This window comes from Ceratotherium simum, chromosome 26 (assembly GCF_057802395.1).
Source record: "Ceratotherium simum simum isolate JZ-2026a chromosome 26, ASM5780239v1, whole genome shotgun sequence".
In the NCBI taxonomy this organism is placed as follows: domain Eukaryota; kingdom Metazoa; phylum Chordata; class Mammalia; order Perissodactyla; family Rhinocerotidae; genus Ceratotherium; species Ceratotherium simum.
In genome coordinates, this window is record NC_141925.1 from 21,083,270 (window position 1) to 21,109,334 (window position 26,065).

At 44.0% G+C, this 26,065-nt stretch overlaps 1 protein-coding gene across 4 annotated transcripts in view; it reads right to left on the reverse strand.

Moving 5' to 3' along the window:
* Positions 1-2,408: 2,408 nt before the first annotated feature.
* LOC101392595 (rho GTPase-activating protein 17) overlaps positions 2,409-26,065 on the reverse strand; it is a 93,900-nt gene continuing 70,243 nt past the window's right edge. Inside the window, exons 16-21 of one of the 4 annotated variants that reach the window (XM_087417157.1) lie at positions 25,731-25,887; positions 23,745-23,978; positions 21,463-21,632; positions 13,672-14,286; positions 10,677-10,725; positions 2,409-5,977 (exon numbers count right to left, since the gene is read on the reverse strand). In XM_087417157.1, coding sequence (XP_087273283.1) covers positions 10,718-10,725; positions 13,672-14,286; positions 21,463-21,632; positions 23,745-23,978; positions 25,731-25,887 — 1,184 coding nt within the window. In that variant the 3' untranslated portion in view covers positions 2,409-5,977; positions 10,677-10,717. Of the gene's footprint in view, positions 5,978-10,676; positions 10,726-12,464; positions 12,513-13,671; positions 14,287-21,462; positions 21,633-23,744; positions 23,979-25,730; positions 25,888-26,065 lie in introns of all 4 variants that reach the window. The other 3 variants (XM_087417156.1, XM_087417155.1, XM_087417158.1) reach the window with 3 other exon arrangements.

Consider the following 26,065-nt stretch of genomic DNA (forward strand, 5'->3'; position numbering starts at 1 on the left):
CTGGGCATCCCTCTCCAAGGGCCAAAGGAGGGGAGTGGGAGGCCCAGGAGGCTTCCCCAAATTGCCCCTCAACCAAGCCCCAGTGGCTGCTCTGGACCTTCACACCAAGACCTCTGCTGCCGCTGCTTGGGGTCAGAAGTGTGTTTCACTGGGAGTTTTTGCTACGGACACTCAGGCCACTGCCATCTCTCCCCTGGATTGCTGCCACCAGCCTCCTGACTGGCCTTCCTGCCTCTAGTCTTGCCCATTCTCCAGTCACAGGCAGAGAGAGCAAATCTGATCAAGCCAGTCCTCTGCTTTGAATCCTTCAGTGACTTTCCTGAACGCTCAGGATGAAGTCCACATTCCTTGATGGGAATTACAAGACCCCTGAACGCCAGGCCCCTCTCCAGCTTCAACTCTGATAGCTCTCCTTTTGCAGGCTAAGGTCATACCATACTCACGCTTTCCCACCTCTGGGCCTAGCACAGTGGCTGGCATACAGTGAGCCCCGTAAGTATGGTTATAAGTATCAAATAAATAGGTCTTTGCCTCTGCTCACCCCTCTGCCTAAACTATCCCTCCTTCCTCTCCTGGCTAACTCCTATTCTAGTCTCTGCTTAAACATCGCTTCCTTCAGGAAGCCTTCTCTCATCACCCCACTTCCACTATGACATGTGCCTTCAAAGCAGGTATCACTCTTTATTGTTGATTGCTTAACTGTCTTCCCAACTAAAGAGAAAGTTCCACAAGGGTGGAATGTGTCACTCATGCTGATGCCCAGCACAGTGCTTGGTGAATGAATGAATGGATAACCTTCAAAACACAAATGTCATCTAGTTCCTTGTTTCATATCCATCAGCCACACCCCCTCCCCGGCCTGGCTGCCCACCCTTACCTAGGTACCTATGACCAAGGAACACCCCCTATTCCTGCACCAATTCAGTTCACTGAGGTCTAAGCTTGAAGAGGTGACCGAATGGCTGATCCCGTCACCCGTCCTCTGGCCTTTGGGGACTGTGCAACCTCAAAGCCCTCCTTGACCACAATGGTCTCTAGGGCTGCCCTTCTGATCAGCTCTCACCTTTGGGAAAGGCCCACAATCAACCACCAAATCATGCTGACTCTACCTCCCTAGCAATGTGTTCTCTCTCCACTGCCTCCACCTTAATTTAGGCTGGCAATCAGCTCTTCTAGTCTGGCCCCTGCTCCAGTCCATTTCCTGCACCGCAGCCACGAGGATCTAAAATACAAATCGGACTGACACTCTCCTCCTCCCTCAATAGCTCCCTACTGCCTTTGGACAACTTCCAAACATGGGGTAGAAGGCCTTTCATGCTCCAACTCCCCCTTACCTCACCAGCCTCATTCCTTGCCTGTTGTCCATCTCCCACTTTATTTCCACACTCTCTCTCACCTCCCAGCCATTGCACAAAGCCGTTCCTTCCATCTGGAGTGCCCACCTCTACCCACCTAAAGCTTGGGCCTTCCTCCCATGTGCTCCATGGCTCCTCCCTCTCCACTGTCTCTCTGTTTGCCGGGTTTGTTTGCAAGCTTCCTGGGGGCCGAGGCCATGTTTGTATGGTTCAGGTTGGTTCCCCAGCCTCTAGACCAGTGTGTGGAAGAGTAAGCCCTCAATGTTTACCTGGAGAACACATAGAAATTATTTAAAAGACATGGCTTCAATTCTAAGCATCCTTGAGTGAAAACAAAAATGCTGAGTTTCTACCATGAAATGACATGCAAGTGTTTTTTTTTGTCATTCAAATATAATTTATTGATGTACATAAAACCAGAATCCAAATACAAGTATAGAGGGTGAAAACAGAACTCTGATTAATTTTTTTTGGTTCTTCCAAAAAAATATTTGGTTCAAATATACTCCCATATGTGTCATTTGTGATAATGTTTTGACGTGTGTGGTGGATAGACTCTTAGATGACCCTCAATGATCCCCACCTCCTGGTCTTCACACCCTGTGTAATCCCCTCCCCTTGAGAGTGGAGGGAACCTGCGACTGGCTTCAAACCAACAGAATATGGTGATGGTGATGAGATGTCAGTCCATGATTACGTTACGTCACGTAAGACTCTATCTTGCTAGCAGACTCACTCTAGAGGCTGTCCTTGCTGGCTTGATGGAGTTGCAGCCATACTGGGGAAGCCCACGTGTCCAGGAACTTCAGGCAGCCTCTAGGAGTTGAGGGCAGCCTCCAGATGATGGCCAGCAAGAAGCCAGGGTCCTCAGACCTTGTGGTCCTACAACCACAAGGAATGAATTCTGACAACAACCTGAGGGACCTTAGGAGTGGATCCTTCCCTAGTCGAACCTTCAGATGAGACCACAGCCCTGGCTGACACCTTGACTGCAGCATTGTGAGACCCATGCAGAGGACCAAGCTAGGCTATGCCTGGACTCCTGATCCACAGAAGCTGTGAAATAATAAATGTGTGTTGTTTTAAGCTGCTAAATTTGTGGTCATTTGTCACACAACAATAGTTAAGAGTGGAGTTGGGTGGGGAGAGTGTGGGAAGAGGAAAGTTTGCCTGTGGAGCTGCAAGGGGCATGTATAGCCATGTGTCTAGGAGTGAGCAGAAGAGGAGAACCTCTTTTAGGGAGTGCATCAAGTAGGAGTCATTTGGTCACACGCAACAGAGACAAACTTAAGAAAGTTTACGCCAAAAATAAAAAAAAGGAATTTATTGTGAGACTACCAGAGCAGGAAATGCAGAATGGCTTCAAGGACACAGATGTGTTGTGGGTGGGAGGGTGGACTATAGAGATACCTCTAAACGTGGCTTCCAGAGAGAGGGGCCCCCACCTTTTGCCTTGCTCCCCTTAACTGGCAGCTTAGGCAGTTTGGGCCACTTTTTGCCTTTTGGTTGCATCAGAGCCAGTGGCTTTCCCATGCCAGTGGATCTTTCCTCCTCCCTAGCTTCACCACTATGATATTGGAAAAGTGGAAGCCATTGGTCTAGAAACTTTTGTCAATGAGGTGTTGCCCAGTCTGATACAAGACCCCTAGACAGGGAGTCACAGAGACCCCTTGGGACCCTGGAGTAAAGAGATGGTAGAGCAGGATCTGTGAGAAGAGGGCAAAGACTCTGGAATACGGTGCAGGTGGAGACATGGCGGGAAAAGACTACAGGTAGAGAAGCCAGAAGGAGGGCTTGTCTTAAGACCTCCAAATATGAGCACTTGTGGGACTCACTGGGCTTGGGGGAGCACTGGGAGCTGGAACCCCAAGAAGGGGACAAGGGTCCATCCATGGAGCCCCTAGGGCACCAGGGCCATCAAGAAGGCCCGGGGATTCAGTCTCTCCAACTGCATCTGAACTCAGGAATTCACAGGGGAGAAACTTGCACAAGCAGGGCAGCCAGGGGCCTGCCCTGACCCCTGTGGTCTCCAAAGTGCTGGATGGAGAACAGGCTAGATGGGTGCTGAATGCAAGGTGTGGTGAGAGGAACAGGTCCTTCACCCTGGTGTAGCTGTGGGCAGAGGAGCAGGAAAAGAGGCCTGAGCACACAGGGCTAGAACTTTCTATGAGAAATTGTTCAGTAGAGAAGGGAATTAAATAGTCTGAAAAGGCAGATATCTAGAGACCAGCACCTTCCTGGATGGTCAGGGATGGCTGCTATGAGTTTAGACTGCAGACTTCTCCACCTCTTTGACTATGGTAGGATGAAAAAGGCTCTGTCATGTGTGGTTCCAGGAGAAGATGACAGCAATGTGGCAACTCCCCCAGCAGGGGTAACCACATCTCTGTGGCACCTTGGAGATGCTTCTACCATGATACAGTTACAGCTCTGAATACCAAAAGCTGAGCCACCATGACCACACCAGGACTCACCCATTCAAGAGCACGGCCGGTAGCCTCAGTTGGGTATCTACCTTTGATGTACACACAGAGTCAAATAAATTTCATTTTTCTTTAGATTGAAGCTATTAGGGGAGGAAGATTATAAAAACAATGGGAAGGTGAACCTGAATGCCATTCTTAAAATAATGAGGGTACGGTTTGTTGTATTTCAGAATCAGCAATAACAAAACACATGGGACATTCTGGGAAGAACGTTCACCATGGACCTTCCTGGTCCCCAGGCACCAACCACCACGTCCCAGTTTCCTCCTGAGTGCGAGCTCAGGCATCGCGGAGGAAGCATCTCTAAGGCGCCGCAGAGATGCTGACTGTGGACAGCCGGCCTCCTTGGAGAAGGGGTCAATACTGATGAGCAACTGACACCGAGACCTTTGCTTTCTTACAGGGTTTGTTCTATAGCTAAAGGGGTAGAGAAAAAGAGCATGGATGGTGTATGTGGGGGGAAGAATGAGCCTTAACAAACATAAATTTAAGATATGGGGGAAACAGGTTTACAGGTACATATTTTCAACGTAATTAGTAAGTGTAGGGAGTACTTTGGGGTACGAGGAGCTTTGCGTTAAGAGGAAAAAGTGATTGCCCTTTTCAAGTTAAACTTGTTAAGTTAATTCATAGTGGAAGGAGGTCCAACGTCTTCTAAGCAAGGGACAGGTCACTGATGCACCTAGCAAACAACTCTATCAATGGAACAGCTCAGGGCAGCCAACAGTGGCAGTGTGTCCCTCTACTTCCAAGAGAAGACCACCAAATCTGGGCCACAGGGAGGGTCTGTCATCAGAACAGCCATCCAGACCGTTGGCCTCACTTTGCTCCAATTCCCCATTCACTCTTCCCAAGTATTTCAATCCTGGGAAAGAAGTGGCTTCCAGTCATTGGAAAAGGGAATTCCCACAGATAGTAACGGCTTCTGACTTCTGCACTGGGCCCATGGGGCTGAGTGACTGTGAGGCCACCTCCAAGAGTCCAAGTGTCTCTAGAGGGACAAAAAGGGGTGTCAGGACTGGTAAGAGCAAAGGAAGAGCCTTCCCCACGGAACATTCGGGAGAGACAGCCAGTCCAGGAGGTCTCTGGGGCACCTGGTGGCTGGTTTCACTGCCGTAACCTTGATCTTCACTCTTTCAAACTTCTACCATTACAATTAGACCCCTAGATGTCCCATCACAATTCCATTTGCTTATGTGAACATGCATGCGCAGACACACACACAATCCACAGTTTTGCCTCCAAGAATTATAAAGTTTTCATATAAACCACAGAATATATTTAATTCAAATTAAACATGAAACTAGAATAATGTTCGGTCCTTATCAAGTAGCAATTACATTGTTTAAAAAAAAAAAAAGAAAAGAACAGTACATTCCTTTCTACATTCTGGCAATCCAACAAGGCACAAGTCATATCCAGTTTGCTGAGGTGACAGATCCAGCAGTCACCATCAATGCTCATGGTTTTGAGGGGGGCGGGGAGACAAAGACCATACTTCATACAAAATGATTCTGCAGCACGTCTGAAGGAGAGGAACCTCCCTCCTGATATATGAGAATGAAAGTTCAGGTAGCAGGAAGTAGGCGACTTGCATAATGAATGTGTTTTATTAAATAGATAGTTAACGCATTGCTTCTTATGCATTCCAAATTGCTGTTGGTGCCGCCTGCACTACAGCATTGACAAAAGCTTCCTAGACACGTCTCGGCAATAATATTCTTTCCACTCTGGTATTTCTCTTTTATTTTTTTTCTTTCTTTTTGATTTTTTGGCATGATTTCTTTCCTATGTAAAGAAAGTCAACTTCAAGACACAGGTCATTCAGCTTTAAGTGTCAGCCTCGCCGTCTCCTCAGGCTGTGAGAAGGCAGTCCTGCATGGTAAGGCCTCCTTTCTCCCTCCACTGAAAGCTTTTCACTGTTTGGTCTGCAGAGATAAATGTCCGCCTGCCCCTGTTCCACTCACCAGGGTGGAAGCGGTCAAGGGCTGGCAGGTGGCTTTCTTCACAGGGCGGTACTTTCTGTTTCATTGTCTATATCCAACAGAATGTGGCCGGGTAGGTCTTTGCTTGCTGAGTCTGAATGCATTTCAGGAAAGATGCTGCGAAGCGGTTCTGAAACCCTAGAATTGGCGTCTGGACAAAAACACGAGGAGACATGGTATCAACGCGTGGTAACACCCAAGAGGCCACCCAAGGATGCTCTGATAAGAAGAGAAGCTGGAAAGTTTAAGAGTCAGCCCATGCACACACACATTCCCTTACTAGAGGCACCATCAGCCCTTAGAAGTTGAGTCAAGCCTTTGAGACCCCAGGGCAGCCATGTGGCACAGCCCCGCCTCCTGGCTCTGGTGGTCCTTTCTGCGAGCCCATGGCAGTCCTTAGAGAGGCAACCTTTGAAGGATTTGCTTGCTCTGATTGAGGAAAGGAAATCTCTTTCTTAACAATGCCTCTAATCACTAATTGAAACCTCCTGACAACATCTAGGGTACAGGAATAGATGAGCTTCACTGGAAAGAGCTCCCTCCTCTGAGGCTGATGAGTTTTCCTCCTGTTATTAATGCTACGCCCTCAACCTTGGCACTAATGACATTTGGGGCCGGATCATTCTGTGTTGTGGAGGTTGTCCTGTGCACTGTAGGATGTTTAGCAGCATCCTTGCCCTCTATCCACTAGATGTTTGTGGCACACAGCCCTCTCTCCCCCAGTGTGACAACCAAAGATGTCTCCAGACATTGCCAAATGTCCGCTGGGAGGCGCAGTCACCCCTGGTTGACAATCACTGAGGTAGACCACCAAATCTCCTGCAAATATTAATTTTCTCTTCTCTTTCTAATATTTATACCTCTAATTCCTTTTGCATGTCGTATTATGTTGGCTGGAATTCCTTTAGCAAGATGGCAAATACATGTTCCTCAAGTCATTGTCCCTCACTCCTAAGCTCACAAAAGACATCTTCACCAATCACAGCCCTCTTCCTAGTGAGATGGTGAGTTTCAGATTCATTCCTTCATGAACAAATACTTTCTGAGCACCTGCCCCATGCCAGGCACTGTTCTACCTCTGAGGACACAACAGTGAACAAGACAGACCCAGCTTTAACGAAGCCTAGGGTCAAGTGGAGGAGACAGCCCCTAATTAAGGCAGAAGAATTTTTTCCTCTAGTAGATGTGGGTTCTAATAAATGATGAGACCCTTATTAGATATTTTAGGGCTGATGCAAGAGAGAAGGGAGACGTTCAGATTTGTTGCAGTTTCACTTTGCCAGGTTAGAGCTAGTCATGGTAAGGAGCAGGGAGGGAACTAGAGTGGGTGGTGGGGGTGTACTTGTGGTGCAGAGTTACACCATGTCTGCCCTTGCTGGGAGCTGCTTTTGACATCACTTCTGTTTTGCCTGCTCCTCAACCACACAGGCAGACCTGGCAAATGCAGGTGCACTTCTGGGAGGTTCATGGCTTTAAGACCTCTTCCTGGCCCCACATGTCCCTACAGTTCTGAGCTTAGAGGACTATTTTCTAAGACCTGGGATGTCCCTTTTCTCTCAATGACTCCTGGGTTGGCAGACCTGTCCCTCAAGGTTTCCTATGCACCACAACTCAGAGAAATTTCTAGATTTATGGAGTTGCCAAGGTGTCTAAGAGTTCAGGTGCTGAGTGTCATTTCAGACAATTCAAGTCTTATGATAATTGTAAAACCAACTGAATTGTGCTAAATTGCATCATCCAATGGTACAGTCGAGGGTGGTCTGTGTGCACAGAATAGAAGATGTCTCAGATTTGTCCTCATCAGAATGGAAGTCAATGAGGGCAGGAAACATATCTGTCTTGTTCACAGTTTATCCTTAGTGCCTAGAATAGTGACTCATTAATAGTAGATGCTCAATAAATTTTGTGGCTGGATGGGTGGATGGATGGACAGATGAAGAATCATCTAGCCCAATCATCTTTCCAATCCTCCCTTCCTATAGCCCCAAGTAAAGAGAAGTAGCTGTGTCTCAAAGGCAGCATTGGTACAAGAAATCCACTGCAAATTCAATCCCTTTACCATTATCCTAACCCAACAAGACACATGGTGCAACCAGCCAGTGTCTCTTCTTGGCCCAGAGAGTTTACAAGGAACTATGGAACTGACATGCTTGGTGGGGGGTGCATGATGCAAAGGCGTTGTACATACCAATTAGATTTCTACTTGTTAATATCTGGATTTACACACAATCTAACACCTATCAGCCACAGACTCTTTTCAGAGGACAAATTTGCTATCTGTTTTTTTACATCACATATAATTTCTGGATTTGTACATTTCTGAATTTCTCTAACTATTTATGATGAATACACTTACTTATATACTCAGGGGAAAAAAATGCGTGGTGGGAGCATAAGGGAAGTTCCTTTACTCCGCCTCCTCTGTCTGGTTTGCCTGAGGTTAGTTATTTTCTTTCCCCAGCCCTCTCTCTCACTCTCACGTGAACTGTTGCTTGAAAGAAAACAACAAATGTGTTTCCACATACAAAGCAGTAAGAATCACAGCATGTGTGCAGAGCCAGTTTTCAGAAAGAGACTAATCTTCATCACAACAGCTGACAGTATTGATCAGCTACTATCCACCAGATATGGTGCTAAGTGCTCCACACAGGTCATCACATCAGCTCAGTGAACCCCACAGAATAATCTGAAGGCAGCATGAGAGCCACTATAGAGACAAGAAAGGGAGACCGAGAGGCTCAACTCCTCACAGAGGCTCAAAGCCACATTGGCTGGACCCTGGCATCCGGTTCTTACTGGGCAGAATGCTTTCCCTCCTCCCCAAAGGAGCCTGTATGTCCTTGGGGGAGGGTCCTGAGAGAGAATACAGTATCTGAGGAGCTGAGGGGTGAGTCTTAAACACTCTTGTTCGTTTTAGTAAAAAGGAGAAAAGGGTTATTTTAGGAAGAAACCTGTAGGAATCCTTCTTTATTTTTTTTGAATGCCTCTAAACCTTTCGGGCTATGAATTTACATGAGGCATTCCTTTTCATTATATGCATTCTAAGAAGGGCTGGTCTTTGAGCATATTGCTTGGAGCAAAGTTCATATGACAGATATTTTATTAAAAAAACAAAAACAAAAAACCAGAGAGAGAGAGAGAGAGGTCCTGCATGCAGCCTCAGCTCACAGGCAGAATGTGATGTGGCTCACCACTGATCTGGGCTCAGACAAATGTAATCAGGTTCCTTCCTTTATTGAGTATCATGATCCAGGAAGTGGGCCCTCCGAGGACCAGAACTGGCATTCTATAATTTAGGGTATGGTGCTAGAAGGTTTGTCACTTCAACAATCTTGAATATGAGCTTTGGGTTGTAAACCTACCCCTCAAAAATTCCAAGGTTGTTCTGACAGTCACTTTGACACGTAATGGATCCAAATACATCCTTGAAATTAAACATTTCAGGCACAATCGGAGGGTGAATCAACCACCTCCTCCTCACCATTCATCCTCCTCTCTAAACTAAAGTCTGAGGGAACGACTTCCTCTTACGCCTCATCAGTTTTCTAGGGCTGTTAGAGACTTTCTAGTCTACAAGAGACTTTGAGTCAACTTTTTATTATTTTAGTCAAAGGAGAGATTCTGTTCAAGTCTCACTGGATGTTTATTGTGACATGATTCTGATATCTATTTATTAAAAATAAACAGCAAGTAGAAGCAGAAACCACTCAAATGTCTAACTATGAGCAATAATACATCTGCTTAATGAAATATCATGCAGTCATTGAAAAAGATGGCTGTAAAACTACATTATAACATGGGAAAGAGCATATGATGTAAAGTAAAATAAAAATGCAAGGTCAAATCTGTATATGCAAAATAATTATGATCATGCACTCCTTCGCTTTTCAGAGGAAAAAACACTAAAGGAAAAAAATATGAATGGTGGACTTCTTCAACTATAGAAGGGTGAATTATTTCTAGTTCCCAAATTTTCTTTAATATCCATGGTTATTTTTTAAATGCATTACTTTCATGAAATAAAAATAGTTTAATTTTTAAAAAGAACACCATGAGAACCAGCAAAGTGTCGAGTTTTTATTGACTACTATGAGAGTGACTTGGTCTACCAGCGCACAGTGCACGAATGACTCATGGGTATTCTCAGGCTCACTAAATTAAGAAATATCTTCTACTCCCGAGCACTGTCTTTTTAACTCATGAAAGAACTGATACTAAGAAAACGAAGTGGTGCATCAGAATCAAAATATGGTTGCCTAGGCCCCAGACCTCCTGCATCTGGGTCCTAGAAGCCTGGATCTGGGCATATGCGTTTTAAAAACGTTGACAAATGAATTTAATATATAACTCTATTTTTTCTAGATAAAAATGATAATAAATAGCTACTATTTATTTAGATGCACTGTATATTAAGAACCGTTAGATGCTTTTATTTATCTGAGGCAATCCCTTCAACAACAATTCTCACAAATGTCACCAATTTATAGATCAACCAGGTTGTGCCCTGCCTGATGTTACACAGAGAGCTGAAACTCTAATTCAGGCACATCCAACTCTACAGTGTATGTTCTTTCTACTACACCTCAAGCCTGCCTGGTACAGAACAGAATGGAGATTAAAGAAGTAACAAGACCCGCCCTGTGACCACCTGTCGCACGTCTGTGAACACACTTAGTCCTCAGAGTAATTGACAGCAAGCAGGACCGAAGCCAGCCTCCTTCAGTACATGCACTATTAGTAGGGACGCAAGCAGGCACGGTTAGGGTGACTGGTTAGTAACAGGCATTAGTGCACAAACATGATCATGAAGTAGCAAAAATGCTTTGGCCAATCAGGTGCCTTTTCCTTACCATTAAATATTCCAATTTCAGTTCTTACTGAATATGGCAGGTCATACATCTAAATTATTTAATAAAATGTTTAAATTAGAACATTCTTTGCTAAAATCTATTACTTTAAAAACAGCAAGATGTAAACTCTTTTACTTGCGAAGCTAAAGTCCTACCGCTTTCTAGAGTAACAATAAGAAGAGACTCATATTGATTCCAGAATCCCTCCATTCTCTGGTGCTGGTGCTGAGCTGCCAGAAGTTTCCTGCCAGACCTGCTTGGCAGCAGTGATCTCCCCCAAGAACTTATCTTAAACCCCAGACTTTAACTCAACTTTTTAGGATTAAGTGCTCTAAATGAATAACCTGTTTTCAGGAAGTTGTCTGTCTCAAGTTTTCCAAGTGAAAACATGACGTCATAAGAAAAGATTGCCTGTCCAAGGAAGTTTCATTCTTTCTTCTCAAAATACCCAATGGCTATCTCCAAGAATGGTTAACAGCAGCATGAGCAACCCTAGCGGATTCATAGATTCTAAACGTTAGCCTTTTGTGTGCTTCTAATGGCAGTCCAAGGGGTCTTTAAGAAATTACAATACAAATATAATTGTAGCGACCTGGAATTTCTTGAGTTAGGAGAATTCACAGCATAGATTGGTTTTTAAATACTTAGCTAATATCTTAAGGAAAAGTACTTTTAATATAAAATTTCACTTATCTCATAATTATAAAGTAGAGAGCATCACAGTGTTGTAGCAAATCATTAAATAGCCTTCTGGAATAAATACACACCAGATAACAAGGGTATTAAAGACCAGACCTAATTCTTGTTCATAGTTTTCTGTCTAAATAAAAGAAAAGATCTTGGAATAAAATTGTGGCGTGTCACAAGTATTGAATTGTTAAAAGGCTCAGCCTTACTTAGGGTTTAGTTACTTTAGTCTGTAAATGACTTCCCCACCCAACTGAGCAACCCCAGGCTTTTGGGTTAATCACCAAGGAGTCGGGAAGGCAGAATCACACCTGTGCCCTCCCCCTCCACGTTTTAAAGGTTGCACTCCTGTTTTCCCTTCTGGTTTCTACAGAAAGTCTTACTCAGACCCAAGCTGTGAACACTCTGGCTAAGTAGCCCACTGAAGGCTTAAGGCTCCAATCTGCTGATTAAAGCTATTGTACCAATAATGAGAGCCTTATGCTATCCAAATGTGGAACTGAAGGCATGATTCAGATGAGCCTCACAGCATCTTTTAAAAAGCTCCTATGGTTTAAGAAAGCAAAATGTAAGCATGCTAGAATGCAAAGGAATTTAGTGTGGGAATCTTTGGAGGAAGATTTTTTTTTTTTGGTTCTGAGAATGTCCAACATCAAATTAAGAAGCTCCATGCAGTTAACTTGCACTTAAGATATAAAATTAAAAATTAAAGCTCAAGATGCAAGGGAAACAATTTTCCGTGCTAACTGCACCCGAGTCCTCTTTGGTTGGATGCTGGCGAGCTAATCAATGACAGGGAAATCACGCTGAGAAGAGCAGAACACCGGTGAAAGCCTTACCAAAAAGGAAGACCACATTCTTACTGTCTTATCTGAGCGCTGGAAGTCAGGCTCTCAATCTACTGCCATCTACCTCCAGATTTCAGAGCACTGCAGCTCAAAATGCTTCTGACAAAAACAAAAGTAATGTCTACAAGCTACGGAACGGCTGGCATGGGGTCAAATGGCTGCTCCGGAGCACAAAGTCAAAAGCACATATGCACAACACGGCTAAGCAGGAGCATTTGGAGCTGTGGGGCAAGCTGCTTGGGGGGTTACAGACCTTAGTCCTGGAAACCTTCCCCACCTGTGAGGGCACTAGGGAGGGCATCTATTGGAAAACAAACAAACAAACCAATGTTGTTTTGTTTTTAAAAATAAAAGCTGAGGTGTCATCAGAAAAAAGTTATTAGCCATTTATAACACGTGCAAATTACGCATTATATTCCTGAAAAAAAAAAGTTATCAAAAGTTAGACTAGTTGGTTAACCCTCCTCATTTGAGCATCCAGTTTGGGGTGTACGCTTTCCTCATTTTCAGCTGAGAAGTCACTTAGTACGGCTGAAGGGCCCAGAGGTATATTTCAGCTTCTTCTCTAAAAATAGCTCCACTTAGAAAAATTTAAAACTGGGCTGTTGTAAGACATAACTCAAGGCTCCTAATTGTCATTTTTAAAAACACACTAAAAAAAAAAATCCATCCTTAAATCAAATAGTAGATTAGAGCACTTTTTCTTAAAATCATAATTAAATAAAAATTTTTTAAAAATCATAATTAAATAAAATGGTCACGTTCTATATTACTTATATAAAAATATCCCATTTGGTAGCCCACTAAAATCTGCACAATCACCACCACCCAAAACAGGTTTCCATGGAAATTATGGGAAAATCTTGATTCTTCCCTCCCTCACTACTAGAGGCTGGCACTCTGATGTGATCTTGCCCAGAGGTCTTCTAAGAGCATCCAATTTGACACAAATCATGTTTTTTAAAGTTATACCTAAAATGCTTCATTTACTATGGACATTTTTCCTCTTAGAAGGAATATAAGCATTTTAATGAGGAATTCACTAACAAAATTCACTAAGAAATTTCATGCTCATGTTGTACAATACCTTCCACCTGATTAGGTCATTATACTTAGAAAAATGTAAATGTAGATAGGTCTTCAACCCATAATGAAACTATAAATCAGGGGTCGGCAAACTTCAAGGGCCAGGTAGTAAATCTTTTAGGCTCTTTGAGTCATATGACCTCTGAACCAACTACACAATGCTGCTGTTTTAGCACAAAAGCAGCCAGAGACCGTAGGTAAACAAACGGGCACGGCTGTAATAAAACTTTATTTACAAGAACAGGCTGCGCGCCAGAAGGCCTGCGGGTGTAGTTCGCTGACCCTTACTATAAATCAAAGCTTAAACGAAGGAGAGTAGGACAAAAGTAATGCGGAGTAGAAAGGAGAAATACCTGAACCGATTCCCCACTTACCCGTCACTATTTTGGAAGCGGTGGGAGCTGCATTGGTGAGGCTGCCATCCCCAGCTGAGTGGACGCCAGGAGGATGAGGGGGCGGGGGCACGCTGGGTCGGTTCCTCGGCTTTGGTACTGGTCTCGGTCTTGGTAAGGTTCCAGCGTGTGGCTGCGCAGTCTCAGGGTTACTCACCGCCTGGGTCTGAGAAGCTGGCAGGCCGGAGTTCTGTTTTCCTAAGGGCGGAGTACTGGGGGGTGTTGGAGTCTGGGGAGGGGTGTGAGATGGCTGCTCAAGTCCATGTTCACCGGGCAGTGCCATGGGGGTGGGCGGGCCCTGGCTACTCGGTTTGGTGTGTGGCGCGGCCTGCGTCGGGGGCTGCGGTGGAGGGTGATTGGGAGCTTGTATTGGAGACAGGCTGCTGGAGTACCTCCGCGGGGCAGAGAGCTGCGAGGTGGGGCAGGGCTGGCCCGGAGCCTGGCCTGGCTGCTGAGTGGGAGGAGAAGGACTTCGGGTGGATGGCTTTGGTGACGGACTGGGGGGATGCTGAGATGTTCCTGGAGAACTCTGGCCCCCGGGATGGCCAGGAGGTGGGTTTCCTGGTTTCGGGGGTGCTGGAGCAGGTTTTTTAACAGCTGCACAAAGGGGGAAAAGCACCTTTCAGCAAGAACAGCACAGTGATAGCCAACACCTAATGAACCAGGGACCAAGGCTAACCTTACCAGTAGTAACCTGCGCTGATAGTAAGTGCCCCAATGGGATGCAACCAGGAGGGCACTGCACCTCTGTGGTCTTCCTCTCCAAAACCCACAGACCCAGTCTAACCAGGAGAAAAACATCTGACAAACACAAATTGGGGGACTTTCTTTAAAATGCCTGACCGGTACTCCCCCAAACTGTCAAAGGCATAAAAAAACAAGGGAAGACTGAGAAACTGTCACAGCCCAGAGGAGACTAAGGAGATGAGGACTCAGTGCAATGTGGTCTCCTGGATGGGAGCGAGCCTGGAACAGAAAATGGCCATTACTGGAAAAACTGGTAAAATCTGAACAAAGTATGGAGTTTAGTTAACAGCAATGTACCAATGTTGGTTTCTTAGCTGTGATAAACGACCCAGGGTGATGTAAGATGTTCACAATAGAGGAAAGTGGGTGAAGGGCATACGGGAACTCTCAGCACCATCTTTGCAACTTTTCTGTAAATCTAAAATTATTCCACAATGAAAAGTTTATTTTAAAAAAGTACATTATACACAAATAGGTCTTTAAAGACTTGTCCTTGTAAAAGTTCAGTAAGAAGAAGCTCAGTTAACAGAGGCCGCCCCGTGACACGGAGTGGCTGCTGGAAGCCCGTGCAGCAGGCCACTCAGCAGCACTCTTCTCTCAGGACCCAAGAGCGTGGGAAGAAATGGAGAGAAGCAAGAGCAATAAGAGGCGACCTCTAAGCATGCCCAGTCTGCCTGAACATACCCTGGCCCCCTGGCCCGAAGCCATCTTCTCCTAGAGGGCTTGATTTTTTTTTTTTTTTAACATAAGTTCTACCAATTTCAGAATCATTTGAGCTAATAGACAGATTCTAGGTAAAAGTGCAAATAAGTCTGGAAGATTGCCTTAGAATTATTTCTCTAAGGAGAGTTGAATCACAACACTCTCCTCCCTACAGCAGCTGAGATCAGCATCACTAGGGGGTGGGAATTTGGTACTGAGGAGGGTAAGGCAGGATGGAAAAACAACAGGTTTTGGGCTGGGAGGAGGGGTAGAAAGAAGAGACTTTAGCATTTTTCAAATTCTGCTGAGATCCTACTAATCCCCCAAGAAAGGGAGAGGGACATGAAGGGCAGAAATGAACATGTGTCGTTCACCTAACACATCACCAGCACCAAGTTAGGCCCTTTACAGAAACTGTCTCATTTAAGTCTCATAAGCTCACTGCAAGACAGGCATTGTTATAGCCATTTCATGGTGGAGAAAACTGAGGCTCAGAGAGGTCAAGTGTTTGCAAAAGGTCACACAGCTAGTAAGTGGCAAAACAGAGGTTAACACCCATGTCCCGTGGATTCCTTGGACTCTTTTTCCTCTTCTTCCTTCCCACACTGCCTGGCTCCCTGCTCATAGAGCCCAGAATTCAGGAATGAAAAAGATATAAAGTCTGCTCTGCTATGCTGGCCTAGAACTTTTGACCCAGGAACTCAGAAGACCTTTTCCGACAGAAATAACCAACCAGCTGACAAGAGAAGGAGTCTGGAGTATTAGCCATACTCTGATTGCCATAAGCAACTTAAAAAGAAAATTTTATAGCTTTCTGGTCTAGAAATATTAACTGTAAATTCATATGGAATAAAAGATAAATCCTGACATTTAGTGGGGAAGAGGGAATCAGGAGAGGCAGCAAGAGAGTAGTGTGACAAAGTGATGGGGCCCAAGTCCCACGTGGAGGCCAGGCTGGGAGAAAGGCAGGCCTTGTCTAAGACCACCCATGAAGGTGCTGGGAGGCTGAGGTGGGCGTAGAAAGGATCAAACTCATCCTGTGAGGAAGCCTGAGATCTGTGACTGCAGGACGCAGGAAAGACCCCTAATGTGGCTATGAAGGAGGCTCAATCTGAAAGCAGAGTTATACTTGGAATCCAGGTAGAGAAGACCTAATTTCCCCCAAGGATCAGCTGGGATACAGATGAAGATGATGGCAGCTCAAAGGAGAGGACAGCCTTTAGAAGGATAAAGTGGGGGTCTGTAACCAAGCAGTGTACCCGAATTTGCCTCCTTGCCTGTAATTTATATTAAAATTTCACCTAACCATTGTGTAGTGCTTTATAAAGACAGTCCTTTCATACACAGACATATCACATTTAATCCCCACAATGTACCCCTTAAGAAGCCATTTTTATTTCTACTTTATATTTGTAGGAATCAAGTTAGGAAAGGTTGAATTAGCAGCCTTTAACCAGTTATGTGACTTTAGGCAAAAGCTAGAACACAAATTTGAGTCCAAGGCCTTTTCCTATGTATCACAACTGCCTCTCACCACAACCAGCATCATCAACCAGGCCGTGTGAGAATATCCAACTCTCCTGAATTTGTCCCTTCCTGTGACCACCGCCATCCCCCAAGGTGGGGCCTCATCACTTTGCGAGCACCACTGCCATAGCCGGTGTGGCCTCCACTACAGTCAAGTCAACCCTCTGAAAATGCTGCTTTTGTGCTCCACCCCCCCTCAAGCTAGAACAGCTCCCCACTGCTTAGTGGTCCTGTTCACTCACTCACCTTGGCGGTGCAGGACACCCCTCTCTGCCCTGCATGGCCTATCCACCTTTGCTTCTCACTAGACCTTGGCTGTGGCCCTCATGGGCAGTCGGACCAGTGCCTACTATTCCCCATTATAGTGCAGTTAACGAGTGACATGTATTAACATGTGAGACTTCAATGACAGGAGCTCTGCCAAAAAGGAGAGAGGCCCAACGTGGAGAGTGGGAGGTGGGGCCATCAGTTGCTGCTCCTTGAGCTGGTCCTGCCCACACATCTCTCTGAGCGGGAACATCTCCCATGCTGACATTGTTTTTGATTCTTGCTGAATACACACACTTTTTTTTTTTTTAATAGCATTGCTCCTCAACTCAAATCAGCAACAACTGAAGCAGTGAGATCTATTAAGGGAAAAAAATCTAGCTATCCTGGTTTACTGAACCTCTGAGGGGGCACCCTCCTAGAAATTTTCAAGAGTAATCCTGCTGATACCTGATTTCTGTCATGCATTGATCTAAGGTCCTGACTGGAGTAAGAGATACGCCTTCCCCATACACACTGCTGCTCGTTTCTGCTTGGTGGAATCCCCTCTCAGTTCTTCTCTAATAGCCTGCCTCTCTTTCAGGGCCAGCCTACATATCTCCTTGACCTCCCTTAGCACTTGTCTAGGCAACATTATTATATACTTGGTTACTGTGTGGCCTCAGAACTTTTCCTCTAAGGATTTATCATGTCTATATATTAATTTTTTCCAAGTAACTGGAGGTTTTTCAATGGCAAAACTACTATTTATTCTATTCTCCAGTCCTGGCTACAGAGAAAACGATAAAAAGAATATGGACTCAGAAATATATTCTTTGCCCATTTTTTAATTGGGTTACTTGTGTTTTTTTGCTATTGAGTTGATGAGTTCCTTATATATTTTGCATATTAACCCCTTAACTTGATTGCGGTAATCATTTCATGATGTATATGTATATTACATCATCATGTTGTATTCCTTAAAAAAAACAAAAAATAAAATAAAAAACAAATGCAACGGGGGATTCTGGATTGATATTGGGACAGAAAGGAAATTTTACTGGAAAAACTGGGGAAATCTGGTTAAAGTTTGAAGTTTAGCTAATAGCACTGTATCAGTGTTAATTTCCTGATTTCAAGAATTCTTCTGTAAGATGTTAACATTAAGAGAAGCTCAGTGAAGACTATACGGGGGTTCTCTGTACTACCTTTGCAACCTTCCTATAAATCTAAAATTATATCCAATTCAAAAATTAAAAGTAAATACATTCTTTACTACATACAGAATGTGCTTGATATAATAAATTCACTGTTTCTTTCTTTCTTTCTTTTTTTTTAATGGGGAAGATCAGCCCTGAGCTAACATCCATGCCAATTCTCCTCTTTTCTGCTGAGGAAGACTGGCCCTGGGCTAACATCCGTGCCCATCTTACTCCACTTTATGTGGGACGCCGCCACAGCATGGCCTGACAAGTGGTGCCTCCGTGCGCACCCAGGATCCAAACCCAGGCCGCTAGCAGCGGAGCGCACGCACCTAACCTCTACGCCACGGGGCCGGCCCCTCACTGTTTCTTAAACTACCAAAAACACAAGTCATTTTATAGTGAGGATCATCCATACTCTAATAAATGCAGTTGGGAGTTAAGACATAGGGCACCCTGGTTCATATGGAATTTAATTGGCTTTAGAAATATCTTCAATGAATCATGTCCCTTTCTAGACCAAGGTTTCTCAGTCTCAGCACTATTGACATTTGGGGCTAGATAATTCTTTATTGTGGGGGCTGTCCCATGCACTGCAGGATGTTTATCAGTATCCCTGGCCTCTACCCACTAGATGCCAGTAGCATCCCCTCCCTAGTTGTGACAATCAAAAATGTCTCCAGACATTGCCAAATGTCCTAGGTAGAGGGGGAACAAAATCATCCCAACTTGTTCTAGACGTAAGAGGCACTCAAAGCTCCCAGACCACAAATATTTATTGAGTGCCCACTCCATGACAGGCACAGTACAAGGGCTAGGAATATTGGAGTGCACGAGACAGGTAAGATCCCAGCTCACTAAGAGGTACTAGGGGAGACCGGCAATAAGCTAAAAAAATTTTTTTAATTTCAGATCAAGAAAAATGCTCTGAAAGAAATAGAGTGATATGATAGAGGACGACTTGTGTGAGCGGTAGGGATGGGGGGGTGGTCATCTGTTCAGACCGAGTGGTCAAGGAGGACTCATGGAGGAAGTAACCTTTGAGCTGAGACCTGAATGATAAGAAGGAACCATGTGTGGAAGAGAACAGAGAGCCCAGAAATAAATCCACACATACATAGTCAACTGATCTTTGACAGAATACCAAGAATACACAATGGAGAAACGATAGTCTCTTCAACAAATGGTGCTGGGAAAACTGGATATCCACAGGCAAAAGAATGAAATTGGACTCTAATCTTACATCATACACAAAAGTCAACTCAAAATGGATTAAAGACGTAAATGTAAGACCTGAAACTGTAAAACTCTTTGAAGAAAACACAAAGAAAAAGCTTCATGACATTGGTGTTGGCAATGATTTCATGGCTGTGACACCAAAAGCACAGGCAACAAAAGCAAAAACAGATGTGTAGGATTACATCAAACTAAAAAGTGTCTGCACAGCAAAGGAAACAGTCAACAGAATGAAAGGGCACCCTACAGAATGGGAGAAAATATTTGCAATAGTGGCCATCTGACTGCTGTTTCTCTCTGGTGCAGCTGCAGCTGCAGGGTCCTTGGGTTTTGGAGGACTAAGGGGAGCAGAAGTCAAGTTAGACGTCAGGCATTACCAGCTAGAAAAGCTAAGCATGCCATAAAATATAAGATTTTAACCAGAGTTTTCACCATAAAGGGTTAATTTCCAAAATATATAAGGAACACCTACAACTCAATAGCAAAAAAACTAATAACCTGATTTTAAAATAGGCTAAAGACTTGAATAGACATTTCTTCAAAGAAGATGTACAAATGACCAACAGGCATATGAAAAGATGCTGAACATCACTAACCATCAGGGAAATGTAAATCAAAACCACAGTGAGATAGCACCTCACACCCGTTAGAATGGTATCATCAAAAAAACAAAAGACAACAAGTGTTGGCAAGGATGTGGAGAAATTGGAACCCTTGTGCACTGTTGATGGGAATGTAATTGGTACAGCCATTATGGAAAACAGTATGGAGGTTCATCAAAAAATTAAAAATAGAACTATCATATGATCCAGCAATCCCACTTCTGGGTATTTATCCAAAATAATTGAAATTAGGATCTCGAAGAGATATTTGCACTCCCATGTTCATTGCAGCATTATTCACAATAGCCAAAATGTGCAAACAACCTAAATGTCCATTGATGATGACTGGACAAAGAAAAAGTGGTATATACATACAATGGAATATTATTCAGCTTTAAAAAGGAAGGAAATTCTGCCATATATGAAAACATGGATGAAACGTAAGGACATTATGCTAAGGGAAATAAGCCAGTCACAGAAGGACAAATACTGCATGATTCCAATTATATGAGGTATCTAAAATAGTCAAACTCACAGAATCAGAGAATGGAATGGTGGTTGTCAAGGGCTCGGGGGAGTGAGTAATGGGCAAAGGTAATGGAAAGCTGCTAATCAACAGGCATAAAGTTTCAGTTATGAAGAAAAATAAGTTCTAGAGATCTGCTGTAGAACACTGCACCTATAATACAATACTGTATTGTACACTTAACAGCACATTTAAAAATTTAAGAAGGTAGATCTCATGTTAAGTGTACTTAACACAATAAAATAAAATTTAAAAAAAGAAGAAAGAACCACATGAAAATATGGGTCAGAATGTTCTAGAAGAGAAAACAAGTGTAGAAGCTCTAAAGAGGGAATGAGTTTAGTGCATCAAGGAACAGAGAGCGCAGCAGCATGGCTGACGTGCGGTGAGAGAGGGTAGAGTGTAAGAGCTGGGCTCAGAGGTAGGCCTGGCCAGACCACGTAGGGCCCATGGTGGGAGGTTTGCATGGAAGCCACTGGAGGGTTTCAACCAAGAGATGACACGATCTGCTTTGTGTTTTAAAGCAATTCCTCTGGCTGCTGAGTGGAGGATCACAGAGGGCATGGATGGGAACAGTTCAGATTATATGTCAATTAGGATCCAGAAAACCCTGACCCCAATCCAGAGGCTACAGTGGCTTGCAGCCCTGCAAAGCCTGGCTGCTACAGAGGCTGTGACAGTTCCAAAACAGAGTGAGGGCTTGGAACACCAGATTCCTGGAAAACTGGGAGCATTTCTGGAGAAATATCTTTTTGTTTGTTAAGCTTTGTAGCTTAAACACTTTCTTAAATGCCTGCTTTCCTGCTCTCCACTTTTTCATTTCTCATCAATGATTTTTCTCTTTAATGACTGATTTTTCTGTTTAACATTTTACAACAGACATGGAAACAATCTGCCAGAAAGCCTTGAAACCTGAATCCCTGCACTAACCCAAGGAGGTTTGCACCTCCCTCCCCAAGGGCGCACAGTAAAGGAGGCTACTTACCTCGGCGCACAGTGTGAGGACTAGGACCGGCGGAATTGTGCACTGGGCCGACAGACAGCTGATGGGAGCTGGCAGCTGTCTGGGCCAGATTCTGGCCAGTGGCCATCTGACTGCTGTTTCTCCCCGGTGCAGGTGCAGCTGCAGCTGCAGAGTCCTTGGGTTTTGGAGGACTAAGGGGAGCAGAAGTTAAGTTAGATGTCAGGCCTTCCCAGCTAGAACAGCTGAGCATGCCATAAAATATAAGATTCCAACCAGAATTTTCACCTCAGCAGGTAAGGAGGTGATCTGAAATTTTAAATAGTTCACACTGGGCCTACAAACTAACACTTATTTGGTGCCACACAAAACTACATATTTTGAGATTCATTGCATCAGACTGTCTTCCAACTTCTCTGCCACTCAAATATCATGATCGAGACCATTTCACAGCAACCAACAAGAAATTTCAAGCTCTAGTTTGCTTGTAATTACATTGGGAAATATTAAAACACGTGAAAGGGTTTTTGGACTTGGAAATAACGTGATTTGGACATATACATTGTAAAAAACGAAGCAAAAGCTATGACAAAATACTAATACTCTATAAGGTGCCCAATTATTATAAAAAATGTGGACTCAAGGAAAGAGAAACTCTGAGAAGCTAAATGATTGCTCCAAGTCCAGAGCTGGTTAGTAGCAGGGTAGAGCTCAGAACTCAGGCTTTCTAACTCCTGGCTCAGAACTTTTTATACTAAACTTTACAGCTGTATTTTGTCAAGGTCATTAAAGAGTGAACGTCATTAGTGAAATGTACACAAAAATATCTACAGAATATAAAAAAGAGCAAATCGATGATTGACATTCCATCTGTCCTTCTGCAGTGAAGACTAATTATTGTCTTAAATAATGTATTTAGCCTTAATTAAATAAGTTGAATGCTACAGGTAAATGAAAATGTGTGAGTTCGCTAACACTTTTATCCCCAAACAAAAAAATTTAAACCCAAACAAATACATGTATGGAGCAGCAATTACTGACAAGCCAACATGGAGCTTACAATGAGCATATGAGGCCCTAGGAAGTTTGAAGCCTTAGTTATTTTTAACCAAAAATTGAACTTCCCCAAATTACATGAGTAAAAAGGAATTCAGGAATGACAAAGCGTTCAGAGTTCAGCTATGAGGATTTAACAAGATTCTTATCTCATAGATAGCTACTTTCACACACCACAAGGTACTTCCTCCCCATCCCAAAGAAGATGAGGTGAGGGAGTTCTCCCAAGGCAAATTCATCTCTCTGGGTGGAAATAATGCATGGATAAACTGGCCATCCTTGTTTTATGCATTTATTTTACTCTATATATGACCATTTAGCGCTTTATAGGTGGCCAAAGTAGAGCAAATGACAATAAAAGTTTTAGCACATACTCTGCAGAGGGGCTCACCTTTTACAGTAGCTGCCAGTTCAGAACCACCTGAGATACCACCCAAAGTGGCCTCTCGGGTGGTCACCTACGTGGGTCAAGTGTGGAGAACTGAATTAAAGCAAATTAAATAAAAATCTCAAGTTCAACCGTACTTTTTCTTAAAGTTGCTATATATTTGTGGCCCACTCCAGGTGGCTAATCAAAAGATTAAGCAACAAAAGAGCCTTTTAAGAAAATATATTATCATATTTTCTACCTTGTACTCATGTATCAACTCCCCTACAAGACTGAAAGCTAGGGAGCGAGGGGATCTTAGTACAGTGTCCGGCATTTATCAGTTACTCAGAAAATCTTATTGGATGGATGGATGGATGAATGGATGGATGGATGGATGGATGGATGGATGGATGGATGGGTGGGTGGATGGATGGATGGATGGGTGAGTGGGAGGGTGAGTGAGTGAATGAGTGAATGAACGAATGAATGAATGCCAGGAATACTATAATCTAACTAACTTGCTACATTCAAATGTTTACTAGTTAGCATACTGGATGACAACAAGCAAATGGTACATGAACACTGAGTACACATCACACAGGTAAAGAGGTTTATAACACTGCTAGACACCTATCGGCTTCCAGCTTCCAGCACCAAAGCAATATGGTAAAGAATGCAAATAAACGTTGCTTTCTTTTGAAAACAGGAAAGGAAGCGAGCAATTTGCAGCCTTTTTTTCCATCTTTTGCCACCAGAAGAGTGAGGGCAAATCTGGTTCACTCTATGCCAGTGATTCTGTGGGCATGGACTCCCACAGGCCAGCGCCTGCGAGAAGGCTGGGGCGCCCAGCACCCCTGCCAGCACAAGCTGGCCTCCTTACCTGCTGTCGCCTGGGCTCGGCCCCTGCTCCAGTATGCCCGCAGAGGAGGGGACAGTCCCACCCCCTGAGCTGCTTTCTGCCCTAGAGCTCTGGGGAGGGGGCTCTGGGCCTGCTGGAGCCAAAGTGTTGCCATCTGTGGGCGGGAGTGGCGGCTGGAAAGCGGGAGATATGTGCTTTCTATTTAGAGTGCCACCCCGCCGGTGGGCCTGGAAGTCCATAAGCTTCACACCAAAGCTACACAGAGAGAAGAAACAGTCAACACACCATGCGAGCAGATTACTGACACAGAAGCCCATCGCTCCACGTGTGCTAAACCCCACACACGGGGATAGCCACCCAAGTTGCCCAGCAAGCAATGAAGCGGCAAGGACCACATTAATGGTCATTCCTGTTACCAAGGCAAGCAACTCAACTTGGCTTTAAACCTGAGAGAGCCAACGGACCTGGTACTGATCAGTGTCCTTTCTCGATGTGGGTATGAGCAGCTGAAAGCAAACAGGCAGGCCTCATCTTGAGTGAGTGACATCGTGTTAGTGTGTTTATTTCCATAGCACTACATACAAGCCCATCATCTCAAATCTGTGTGTTTGGGGAACAAGGTGGAAGCTAAGTACAGAAGTCCTCCCAGTGGCAATGTAAGGTTGTCACAGCACACTGCCTCTTAAGCTGAGATGTAGAAATATTGGTATGTGTGTATGCAAAGAACATATCTGAAAGGATACGCAAGACCGAAAAATAATTGCTTTTGGGAAGGGATGGTGGTTGGAGGATAGGGTAGAAGGAAGACTCACTTTTCATTTAAGCCCACTGGTACATGAATTTTAAAACATTTTTTTCAGTTCAGAAAATAAAAAGATACATGGCTCCCTGAGCTCGTGTTTACTAGGTCAGCTGGCAGGGAGAATCTACCCAGGCAGATAACTGAGAATTGTTTATTGTATGCTAACTACACCCATAATATTGCATTTTCGAACTTAAAATATATGAAAGCTAATTTTGTGGAGGACAGAGTTTGCCATGAGGAAGCACTACCAAATGTGTGAATGGGGGTTCAGAGCAGTAAAACTTCTGCACATAATAAATGTGGATTCCAGAGTGACAGAATGGGAAAGTAAAGCTTTTTCCTTTGCTATATAGGTTACAAAAAAAAAAAAAAGCAAAACAAAAAAACAAAGCTCATTATAAGATTGGTCAATTAAAATAACAGCTTGTTGTTTAGTTTGAATGTAAAACTATTTCCAGTAATATTATAACATGTATGCAAGACAAGCACGCTACTGCAAACAGGCCTCTCTCACTCTTGGCATTACTGGTGAACACAGTGGCGTTTCACCATGCATACTGGATAGATTTGTATCTGAAGGCAAAAATCACAAACAGCCTCAATAACCTTTGAAAATCCCATCAATTGTCCATGGAGCCTAGTTTAAAGACATAGTCTCTCACTTAGTCCAGCACAGCCATTTTGTTCTTCCAGAATTGGCAAATTCTGAGGTTTCTCTAGCTGAACATCAGATTCAGTGCTTGGCTTCCATTGAGGAGCCAAGTTATACCAAAAATATGTCTCTCTAAACACCAAATCACACAACTCACTGTGAGAGGTGCATTGTTCTCACATTCACTCCTGGATGTATGTCCACAATTTTTAACTTTTTCTTCCTTTTTCCCCCGATCAAGTACATTTAGGTGAATTTGTAACGTGTGTGATGCCACTGTGTAGGGCTTATCACAGACCACCAAGTAAAGCTTGAATGCATATGGTACAAATGTTAACTGACAAGCTACATACCTACTTTATGGTCAGATTAATGTTTGGAATGAACTAGATCAGAATTCCTGAAACTATCTGGACTGTAACAGTCATGGGTACATAGGGGGCCACTCTGATATTATAAGTCCATTGAGGCAGTACCAGACACCAAGGGTTTAATAATTCTTGTACATGACATCTACTGCTGGTTTGAAAGTGAACAGCTCTAAACATACCTCTCCTTCTTCACTAAGTCCCCTTCCATCACTGCCATGCTGGCAGGTCGTTTCCTCTCTAGGGTCCCCGAGTCAGAGTCATTTCCAGTGTGGGACGACTGATTGGAATTTGGGGTGGCAAGAGGTACAAATGCTTCTGATACATTAAATTCCACCTCTGCAAGAAGAAAAAGAAACAAGTGTATATGAGACACAGAGCACAGGGCTTGACTGAGCTTTAAAACACCCCACTGGAACAGGAATCTCATTCTTCAGTCCACAAGCCCTCACTATTCACAAGGGGAAGCTCTGGGCATCCTCACTTTAAGAATGGTTTATCAAACCAGGGGAGGTGA